This window comes from Musa acuminata, chromosome BXJ3-2 (assembly GCF_036884655.1).
Source record: "Musa acuminata AAA Group cultivar baxijiao chromosome BXJ3-2, Cavendish_Baxijiao_AAA, whole genome shotgun sequence".
NCBI lineage: Eukaryota > Viridiplantae > Streptophyta > Magnoliopsida > Zingiberales > Musaceae > Musa > Musa acuminata.
The window spans coordinates 29,301,712-29,313,230 of record NC_088350.1 but is presented as its reverse complement, the minus strand read 5'-3'; the positions used below and the strand labels follow the sequence as shown (position 1 = coordinate 29,313,230).

The 11,519-nt window shown below is 43.1% G+C and overlaps 4 protein-coding genes across 4 annotated transcripts; 3 read left to right on the top strand and 1 right to left on the bottom strand.

The window, feature by feature from the left end:
- Positions 1-177: 177 nt before the first annotated feature.
- Positions 178-1,402, top strand: LOC135630993 (fatty acid elongase 3-like). The gene has a single exon (XM_065138340.1). The coding sequence runs from the start codon at positions 208-210 to the stop codon at positions 1,132-1,134; it is 927 nt and encodes a 308-aa protein (XP_064994412.1). The 5' UTR covers positions 178-207; the 3' UTR covers positions 1,135-1,402.
- Positions 1,403-3,743: 2,341 nt separating this feature from the next.
- On the top strand, positions 3,744-4,362 carry LOC135630920 (pathogenesis-related protein 1-like). Its single transcript, XM_065138229.1, has one exon. The coding sequence runs from the start codon at positions 3,778-3,780 to the stop codon at positions 4,342-4,344; it is 567 nt and encodes a 188-aa protein (XP_064994301.1). The 5' UTR covers positions 3,744-3,777; the 3' UTR covers positions 4,345-4,362.
- Positions 4,363-8,482: 4,120 nt separating this feature from the next.
- On the top strand, positions 8,483-9,200 carry LOC135630809 (pathogenesis-related protein 1-like). The gene has a single exon (XM_065138032.1). The coding sequence runs from the start codon at positions 8,538-8,540 to the stop codon at positions 9,024-9,026; it is 489 nt and encodes a 162-aa protein (XP_064994104.1). The 5' UTR covers positions 8,483-8,537; the 3' UTR covers positions 9,027-9,200.
- A 580-nt stretch (positions 9,201-9,780) lies between these two features.
- On the bottom strand, positions 9,781-10,506 carry LOC135630808 (pathogenesis-related protein 1-like). Its single transcript, XM_065138031.1, has one exon. It carries the CDS (start codon positions 10,436-10,438, stop codon positions 9,950-9,952), a length of 489 nt encoding a protein of 162 aa, XP_064994103.1. The 5' UTR covers positions 10,439-10,506; the 3' UTR covers positions 9,781-9,949.
- Positions 10,507-11,519: the final 1,013 nt, after the last annotated feature.

Here is an 11,519-nt window from a genome sequence, read left to right as displayed (position 1 = left end):
TGGTGGTGAAGTTTTCTTTTTCCCTTCTGTTCTTATGGGGTGTCGATGATGCTGATTTTTCATCAGTGTCTCTCACCGACCAATCCTTCTTCCTGTTCGATTTCTCACCCACCAATCCTTTCTCGTCCATCACTTCCGTTTGGTAACCCCTGGGGAAGGCCATTTCTCGTTCCTTTCAGCTCAGGAAGAGGAGTGCTTGGTTCGGCCATGGTGATGAAGAGGTGGTGGAGAGTGGCGACGTACTGGCTGGCGGAGCACCCCGCCATCGTGGGCTTCCGGTGGAGCCATGCCGAGTCCTGGGGCTCCACCTGGCCTTTCCTTATCTGCTCCGTCGCCACCTACACTCTCGCTGTCGCTGCCCTCCGCGTCGTCCTCTGGCTTGTCCGGCAGCGCCGCCCCGTCCCCCTGGGACCCCTCCCCGCCCTCCACTCCCTCGCCATGGCCTTCGCCTCCACCGTCATCTTCCTCGGCCTCCTGCTCTCCGTGGCCACCGAGATCCGCGACGCGCGCTTGTTCTGGCAACACGGCCGCGCCCGCACCACCCCGCTGCAGTGGCTCCTCTGCTTCCCACTCGGCACCCGCCCCTTTGGCCGCATCTTCTTCTGGTCCTACGCCTTCTACCTCTCCCGCTTCCTCCACCTCCTCCGCACCTTCCTCGCCATCCTCCGCCTCCGCCCCGGGCCCCGCGCCGCGGTGCTCCGCCACTCCGCCCTCCTGTGCATGTCCTTCCTCTGGCTCGAGTTCTCCCAGTCCTTCCAGGTCGTGGCCATCCTGTCGGCCACCGCCGCCCAGGTGGTGGTCTTCGGCTACCGCTTCTGGGTCGGTGTCAGGAGAGGCAGCGGCGGAGGAGGAGACGACGCTGCGGCAGTGGTGCTACCGTGCCAGGCGGCGCTGATGGGGTGCAATCTGGCGTGCCACCTCGCGATGCTGCTGCTGCACTTCGCCAAGGGCGGGTGCAACGGGATCCAAGCGTGGGTCGTCAACTTGGTGCTCAACGCCGCCCTCCTGCTGCTCTTCGTCTACTGCTATGTCCACACCGGCACGAAGACGAAGAAAAGCTGGGCTTGGAGGACGACGACCGCCATTTCGACTGCTCTCACACCCAAAGTGCGATCTTGGAGGATTCGGACATGAAAAGAAAACGTGACCTACCATTCATCGCAGAGAATTGAAGTCGAGGCTCAACGTTATTTCCGTTCCAAATAAAATCTCCTCTTTATACAGAATATAAAACGGGATCTTGCAAATTTCCATTTGCAGTTGCTACTCCAGAAAAGGGAAAAAAAATCAGAAACAAACTAATAAATAAATAAAGATTATCCTTTGCACAGATTTGAGTCGAGAGTACCAAAGCGACTACATTTTGTATAATGTGAGAGCAAGAATCGATCTTTTATTTCCACTTTTTCTACTGCTTATATTTTAGACATATTTCAGTTATAAATTAATTATAAATTATCTTTTATAATTAGTTATCTTTAGTATCCCGATCTTTATACTTTTAAAATTTATATTAGAATCGCTATACTTACAGAAGTAAAATATTAAACTTTAGGACTAAAAAGATAGTTTCATCGGGTTAAAATTTATAACCTTATGAAATTACAAGAGTAATATGTAGTATCCCTTTGATTGTTTTCGAAAATTTTTTTTGACTTTCATTGCAGAAAATGAGAACCAGTTCTTCAACCACAATACCAAATCATTCGACAAAATCTTCGACAGAGAGTGATCATTCAAAAATAAATTAATTCGGATTCGCATCAGGCACGAGTTTTGGGCTTAAAGTGTCGATCGAGCAGTTTCATGAAATGAACAATGTAAGATCATTACGGTGGGCCTTTCTTTTAGTACGAGAGAAACGATGATGGAAATGCATACTTGTGATCTGCTTTGTCAATGTACGTGTACATAGCCAGTAGGCGCATCATTAAGTCGTGTGGAAGTCGTGATGACATATATACATATCAAGGTTCTACGAGAACAACTTGTTCGATCACAAGCAGTTAATCTATGCGCTGCTGCATAGATGTTGGGGCAGCAATCAGCTTTCCTCGAACACTTGGAAGCATATTTCTTGTGAGCTGCATCATCACATTCTCAACAGTAAGTAATACAAGGACATCTTTGCATCTGACACTTCATGATTCGTGCTACGACACTAGATGCTTGTGATGCAGACCGAAGAGTCTTGGCTTCTCTCAAGTACTGTACGTTCTTTTGTTTGGCCAACTCGAGCGTTTCGTCAACCCCCGGCGAAGTTTCATGGCGGATGCTATGCGCTGCCGAGGAATCGATTGCCATCGCATATGCCTTGGTGCTTTAGGTGGATACATGGAAGAGTCGTAGAGGGAAGCGGGCATTGACCGGTGAGGATGACTTGGGTGGTAGACCGAAGCTACGACTCAGGTCGGGACTTGAGCTCTGCTTCGGGTGGATACGCAGAAGAAGCGTTTATTCCAAGCTTGGCGTCGATCACGGAGCGATCAGAGATATTTTCTTGTGAACTCGTCCGAGATATTTCCGTTCCGGGCGACGCACGCAAGAGTCGATGTGAATCGTGTCTGAATTGGTATTGACTGGTGATGGACACAACGGGGCGGCGTTCTGGATGGATCTCGCCACTTGCGACGACTTGACTTGACTTGACTTGACTTGGGTTGTCGACTCATGACTCAAGCATAGGTTTTGGAGTTTGGACTCGCCACACGTATTACTTCTTGTCCGATTTGATTAAGCTAAATTAGGTACATATGCATTTCCAAAGATTAAGCTAGATTAGGTACATATGCATTTCCACGCAAGACGAAGGACTCAACTGCGATGCGCGGCGTTTATCTCCATGGATCGCGCAAGACAAGAAGAAACACCCAAAGATGTTGGGAGAGAAGTACATGTCTGTCACGTGTGATTCTACCTTCACAATGGATTCTTGAAGCACGTTAATGTCAGTAAATAAAGAGTTTTAAGGGCAAACATGAGAGTCATTGGGTAAATACAAGACACTACTGCCTTAAGCAGGTATATCTAAGTGTTGGAAAGGGAGAGAGGATTTCTCGGATTATTAGAAATTGTAGAGATCGATAGAAAATTAAAGTAATATTTAACATGATTTAACAACTCTCACTCAAGCATAATCTCTATATATACCCCCTTATATAAATCTCGAATAATTTATATATTTTCTTTCATTCTATCTAGAAATCCTAGAGAACTCACTTTCTAAAATATTCCTCCTCCTCACCTCTATAAAAATCTAGAGATATATTTTAAAAAGACTAAATATTATTTTTTAGAATTTTCTTTATATATAAAAAAAATTTCTCCAAAAAAAATAAAATATTTACCAATCCCAACGACAGGAATGTGCTGAAGTCATTTTCTCTTATACTGAAAATTACCAATCGCTTCACGTCCTCCTTCCATGACTCTGCATTTTTGACAAGTCAAGCTGTAACTTCTTGTTGGTTAGGGATGTAGAAGTCGCCTCCAAAACCTAAAAAATGGTCTGCATAGACTGACGTCGATAAGATCAACACTGTTCTTCGTCTATCTTCTAGATCAATCAACGCATACATACCATGTACAGCTCCCTTCCTACAATCGACAAATCAGCTGTAGAAAAAACTGGCGATCCACTTTGACGATTCTACTCGAAGCTTTTGTCCACATAGATGTTGATTTCTGCACCGTTCATCGTCAATAAATACCACAACCCCAACGCTATCCTTGCCACAAAACGTTTATCCCTTCTAGAGTGAGAGAGAGGAAGAGATAATGAGGTCGGCAAAGTACGCTTCGGCTTTGGTGTGTGCTATGGCCTTGGCCATGGCCTGCACCACCCTCGCGCAGAACTCCCCTCAAGACTTCGTGGACGCCCACAACTCGGCCCGGGCGGCCGTCGGCGTTGGCCCCGTGTCGTGGGACGACAAAGTCGCCGCGTACGCGCAGAACTACGCTAACCAGCGCATCGGCGACTGCCAGCTCGTGCACTCTGGCGGGCCTTACGGGGAGAACCTCTTCTGGGGCTCCGGCGCCAACTTCACCGCAGCTGACGCCGTCAACAGCTGGGTCGGTGAGAAGCAGTACTACGACTACGACAGCAACTCGTGCGCTGACGGCCAGGTCTGCGGCCACTACACGCAGGTGGTGTGGCAGGACTCGACGGCCATCGGCTGTGCTCGGGTGCAGTGCGACGGCGGCGCCATCTTCATCATATGTAACTACAACCCACCGGGCAACATTATGGGGGTGCGCCCTACTAGGAAAAAATATGTTATAGTGAAATATTCTTTTTCCCTCTTTATGTATCAAAATGGATTCCTCATAAAAATAACAACTTAATATAAAAATATATATTAAACAGAATAACATAAACAATAGAACAATAATCAATCACAAAATGAGACTAAATTTTTACGTGAAAACCGAATGCGGAAAAAACCACGAGACAGTAGTTTACCTCAAACTTTCACTATCAATAGTAATGATAATATATTTGTAATAAATCTTCTCTAAAATAACAAGAGGATTATAATAACATTAAGACCATATATCTTGACTCAAGAATAGCATATCATCATCACATTGATAGATCTTATCAAAGAAAAAGTTTAGGTCCACCAAATGAGTATACCTCAGAGAGGATAAACTGTAGATCAGCACCGTAAGGAATGTAGAGCTTGCTGCAAGGATTCTCTACATATAATTTGGGCCAAAATTGACAAAGTTTGGCAATCCCTTCGCTGCCCTCAACTACGCACATCTATTTTTTCCCTTTTTTTCCTTTTAATTACTGAATTTGTCTCCAAGATCCAATTGTCAAAGTCCAAACCCACATATGGGTTGGACCCAATAATTCTCCTCCTACAGCTCATATGGTGAGCTATACTAAGCCCACTCTTTACCTATATGCTTCAAGCTTTTTTTTAGGTAAAAATTTTATTAACATATCTGGTCTATTCTCATTGGTATACAATTTTTCCAACTATAATTCTTTAATCTCAAGCACATCGCGAATCTTGTAATAACTTACTTCAATATGCTTAGATATAGAATGATGTATTGAATTCTTGAAGATGTAAATGACACTCTCACTGTCATAGTTAACAATATATCCTTCCTATTTTAAGCTCAATTCTTGTAAAAACTTTTTCATTCACAAAGTTTCCTTATAGGCTTCATTAATTACTATGTATTATGCTTAGATTGCCAAGAGACTGCTCCCCCTGCAAATGTCATCAAGAACCTCGAAGTGGACTTCTTAAAATCAATGTCACCTGCCATGCCGGCATCTATGTACCCTTCTAGCATAGGTTTTTCACTGCCAAAACATAAACACAACCGAAAAGTACCTCTTAGATATCTTAATATCTATTTCACTGCTGCCCAATGTTCCTTACTAGTATTGTAGAGAAATCGGTTAACAACTCCAACTGCATGAGTTATATCTGGCCTAGTACAAACCATAGCATACATCAAACTGCCTACTACAGATGAGTAAGACACTCTGGACATTTTTTTTTTCTTTCTCACTTGTAGGACATTGTTTCAAACTATGCTTTAAATGACCTACAAGTGGATAACAAACTGCTTTAGCTTTACTCATATTAAATCTTTCAAGAACCTTTTCAATGTAAGTCTCGTAAGATAGTCAAATCTTTATTTTCTTCCTATCATGAAGAATATTCATGCTAAGTATTTGTTTCATGACAAAAGACTTACTTAGCTCTCTTTTAAACTTTTCAATTTTACCAACATCGGCCAAAAATCAGCATATCATTAATATATAGCAAAAGAATAAACATTATCTGAAAATTTCTTCATACATACACAATGATCAGATATGATTCTATTATACCCTTGGCTTATCATAAAGGAATCAAACTTCTTATACCACTATTTAAGTGCTTGTTTGAGTCCATATAAGCTTTTCTTAAGCTTACACACCAGATTTTCTTTTCTCTTGACTTTGAAATCTTCTGATTGCTCCATGTAAATTTCTTCTTCTAAGTCACTATAAAGAAATATTATTTTCACATCAAGTTGCTCAACTTTTAAATTCAAGCGGGTAGTCAAACCAAGAACAACTCGGATAGAGGACATTTTCACCACAGGAGAAAATATTTCTTCAAAGTCAATATTCCTTCTGACTGAATCCTTTCGCAACTAATTGTGCATTGTATCTTTGTTGTGAGCTATTATTTTCAGTCTTCAATTTATAAACTCATTTATTCTTGAGAGATTTTTTCTCTTTACGCAACTTTACTAAATCATATGTGTGGTTCTCAAATAAAGATCTCATTTCTTCTTATATGGCTTTAATCCACTTATTCTTATGCTAATGTAGAATTGCTTCTTGTTAAGTTTCTGGCTCTCCCTCGTCAGTAAGCATAACATACTCATGTTGAGGATATATTGTAGATTGTTGTTGTTCTCTTGTGGATCTTCTCAATGAAATCTCAACTGGTGGTGGAGGTACTTGTTTAGTTGGTTTAACATAATCAATTGTAGGAGCATCATCACTAACATTTTCACCATGATCTTCTTATTCATCTCCCCTATGATCATCATGAACTACAAGTGAAGGAACTAGATCCAAACTTCAAGGAATATAAATAAAGGTTTTTGGCTTCTCAATATTATCACCATCATCAAACAATTGGTCTTCAAGAAATATAACATCTCTGCTTCTAATATTCTTCTTGTTCACTGAATCTCATAATCTGTACTCAAACTCTTCATGACCATATCCCAAGAAGATACATGCTTTTGCCTTATTATCAAGCTTGTACCTTTCATATTTGAGAATATGAACAATTGTTTTACAACCAAAGACTCTCAAATAATTATAAGATATATCTTTTCATTTTCATACTCTCTCTAGAATATCACCTTTCATAGGAACTAATGAAGAAAGATTTATAAGGTCAATTGTAGTTCTCAAAGCCTCCCCCAAAATGACTTAGGTAACTTAGCGTGAGAAAGCATACACCTAATCCATTCTTTAATTGTTTTGTTCATCCTTTCTACCACAATGCTTTGCTGAGGAGTTTTACGAACTGTTTTCTTAAGCCTGATACCCATGAACTTTGCAGTAATTCTCAAAAGGACCCTTGTACTCACCACCATTATCCTTTAGCTTTTTGTTAGTTTCTCTTTTAACACTGACATGAAATTCTTTGAAAATATCTAGTACCTGATCTTTAGATTTCAAAGCAAAAGTTCACACTTTTCTAAAATGGTCATCAATGAAAGTAACAAAATAAATAGCACATCCAAAAGTTCTAGTTTGCATAGTACAAATATCATTATGAATCAAATCAATGATATATTATCTTTTAGATGATGAATATGTATGAAAGATAACTCTATATGTTTTTCCAACTAAGCAATGATCACAAGATTTAATAGATATACATTGCAACTCTAGTAAGAACTGCTTTCTAGCAAGAGTTTAAAGTCCATATAACTAAGCCTCTTATGCCAAAGATCTATACTTTCACCCTTCTGAATTACATTAATCTCTTCTCTGTATAACTTAGCTTCCATGATATAAAAAGAGTTAAACTTCTTTTCTCTCGATATAACTAGAGAACTTTTAGTGAGCTTTCATTTGCTTTCACCAAAATAGAGGGTAAATCCCTCATCATCAAGTGTGTCTGTAGATATCAAGTTAAGACGAATATCTAGAAAATTGACATCCTTGAGTATCTTTGACATCTTTGAGCTATGCCGAGTCTTGGGTCGCCACTTGCGACGACTTGAGTTGACTTGGGTTGGCGAGTCATAAGTCGAGCATAGGTTTTAGAGTTTGGAGTCGCCACACACATTACTTCTTGTCCGATTTGATTAAGCTAGATTAGGGTATATATGCACTTCTAGATGTGCATCATGTTGGTCGGTGACGAGTAGCACGAGATGGGCACCATGGTGTGATGCATGACGTTGCCATGGATCACGTACGCAAGACGAAGGACTCAACTGCGATGCGCAGCGTTTATCTCCATGGATCGCGCAAGACAAGAAGAAACACCCGAAGATGTTGGGAGATAAGTACATGTCTGTCACATGTGATTCTAACTTCACAATGGATTCTTGAAGCATGTTAATGTCAGTAAGTAAAGAGTTTTAAGGGCAGACATGAGAGTCATCGGGTAAATACAAGACACTAAAAGATGGTTGGTTGGTGATTTTTGACAAGTCAAGCTGTAACTTCTTGTTGGTTGGTGATATAGAAGTCGCCTCCAAAACCTAAAAAATGGTTTGCATAGACTTACGTTGATAAGATCAATACTGTTCTTCTTCGTCTATCTTCTAGATCAATCAACGCATACATACCATCTGCAGCTCCCTTCCTACAATCGACAAATCAGCTGTAGAAAAAACTGGCGATCCACTTTGACGATTCTACCCAAAGCTTTTGTCCACATAGATGTTGATTTCTGCACCGTTCATCGTCAATAAATGCCACAACCCCAACGCTCTCCTTGCCACAAAACGTTTATCCCATCTAGAGTGAGAGAGAGGAAGAGATAATGAGGTCGTTAAATTACGCTTCGGCTTTGGTGTGTGCTATGGCCTTGGCCATGGCCTGCACCACCCTCGCCCAGAACTCCCCCCAAGACTTCGTGGACGCCCACAACTCAGCCCGGGCGGCCGTCGGCGTTGGCCCCGTGTCGTGGGACGACAACGTCGCCGCGTACGCGCAGAACTACGCCAACCAGCGCATCGGCGACTGCCAGCTCGTGCACTCCGGCGGGCCTTACGGGGAGAACCTCTTCTGGGGCTCCGGCGCCGACTTCACCGCAGCCGACGCCGTCAACAGCTGGGTCGGCGAGAAGCAGTACTACGACTACGACAGCAACTCGTGCGCTGACGGCCAGGTCTGCGGCCACTACACGCAGGTGGTGTGGCGGGACTCGACGGCCATCGGCTGTGCTCGGGTGCAGTGCGACAGCGGCGCCATCTTCATCATCTGCAACTACAACCCGGCGGGCAACATCGTGGGGGAGCGCCCTTACTGAGACCACCCTATCTTCTTCCCTGTAACATTGTTGAGGGAAGCTATAGCTGCGAGCATGCATGTGAAATAAAGCCCCGAGTCTGTCTGCCGTGTTCTGTAAGAACATGGTGCATGAATACGTAGGCAATTAATGTACTCAAACATGCATGGTTATATTATTTCACGTATTATTTCATGTCTTTGAATGGCTTTTGGGATCAAAGAGGAACGCATCGATGAAGCATATGTTAAGTTTCAGGTTGCAAGGACAGCTGCTACTTTGCTCATCACACTTATTCGCTAATTCTTCTTCCTTCCACAATTATCCATACATATTTCATGGCGAATTCTCAAATAAAAAATAAAAAATAAAAAACTCTAAATTTAAGAATTTTATCACTCTAATTTTTTTTAAAAAAATTAGATATCATTTTTTTTTTCAAAAGAGCTATCCTACCCTTGTTAACTACTACTCTCCGCCCGCCAACCGTCCTCCCTTGGTCACCTGTGGCTTTAGGCACATCGTGGTTGACTGCCTCGGTCACCTCCCTTTATTGCCTATGCCTCTAAGCATGAGTTAGTCTCGACGTTCATCCCTTCCTCTCCCTTGACCACTAGCATCTATGCGTGTAAGTTAACCCCATCGATCGCTCCTCCTCTCTCCTGGTTGCTTGTGCCTTTATGCATGGGTTGACCCCAACAATTACCCCCCTTTGCATATGCAAGTAGGCCTCGATGGCTAGAGAACACTGCAGACTTACGCATACACCAAAAAGTCATTGGAAGACATGAATTTTATTCGTGAATCATAAAGATGCGTGTTTTGGAACATTGCCGATACGTACTCATACACCATGTTCTTACAGAACACTGCAGACGTACTCCGGCCTTATTTCACATGCAAACTTGTAGATATACGTAAGAAGAAGGTAAGATGGGGTAGTCTCAGTAAGGGCGCTTCCCCACGATGTTGCCCGCTGGGTTGTAGTTGCAGATGATGAAGATGGCGCCGCTGTTGCACTGCACCCGAGCACAGCCGATGGCCGTCGAGTCCCGCCACACCACCTGCGTGTAGTGGCCGCAGACCTGGCCGTCAGCGCACGAGTTGCTGTCGTAGTCGTAGTACTGCTTCTCGTCGACCCAGCTGTTGACGGCGTCGGCTGCGGTGAAGTCGGCGCCGGAGCCCCAGAAGATGTTCTCCCCATAAGGCCCGCCGGAGTGCACGAGCTGGCAGTCGCCGATGCGCTCGTTGGCGTAGTTCTGCGCGTACGCGGCGACGTTGTCGTCCCACGACACGGGGCCAACGTCGTCGGCCGCCCGGGCCGAGTTGTGGGCGTCCACGAAGTCTTGGGGGGAGTTCTGCGCGAGGGTGGTGCAGGCCATGGCCAAGGCCATAGCACACACCAAAGCCGAAGCGTAATTTGCCGACCTCATTCTCTCGTTTGTATCTCTCTCTTGAGCCCTAGAAGTGCTATATGCTTTGTTGCAGAGAGAGCTTTAGGGTTGTGGTATTTATAGACGACGAATGACGCAAAAGATTAAGATCCAAGTGGAGGAAGACTTGGAAATGATCGAACTCAACAACGACGTTTTCTACGGTTGGTGTAACCGTGAGCGGAATGTAGCCGCATGTGATCTATATTTATCGATCGACGAATAAAAAGAATGATAGAACGGATATTATAATCGATAACTACTTACGACAGCCAAATTTGCACGCCTTGTTTGTCTGTGATTGTAATGGAGCTATATGTAATCCATATTTATGGATCGAGGAATCGATGCAAGTGGATCTTATTCATGAACCAACTCCATGAACACCTTCCTTTTCCTTTGTTTTTTATGTTGACGGACTCGATCCCCGGTCTTCGTAGAAGATAGTAGTCAGATATGTTCTTCTCTTCCAGCATCTTCATCCTCTATCTTTCTCATCGTTATCCTATGCTTGTATTCTGTATTCCGAGGACTGACACCGATACGAACCTAACTCAGAAATATAGTGAGAAATCTTCCTCCAATAAAAAACAAGATCTTGCTCATTGAATTCGATATCAGATAATGATAAGTGTGATTCAAACTAATTAAGATTAATATATATCAAGTCGGACACCAATTCAATCTAAAAACTTAACTTCTAAGATATGGACAATCCTAGTGGTCTACTCTTTGGCCTTGCATTCGGTAGAAGATGGATTCGCAGTAAGCCATTTCGAAGAAACTTCGAAGCAGGAACAAAAGGCTGCTACGAAACCATTTTCACGTCACTGGATTGACTGCGTGATCTGGTGTCATGGTTCAAGTGATGCAGGGTATGACCATGTCCATACAAAGAACATGGATGCGCTTCCAGATGCATGGAACCTTACTTCATGACAAAAGCTAAAATGTTAAAGAACATGAAGGCACGTTTAGAAAGAAGATGTAGATCGATACCATTCATCATGACATCATTTGATGGCGATTGTGGAGCCAACCCGATTTGGTTATTTGGTTTCCCATTCTAAACTCAAATCGC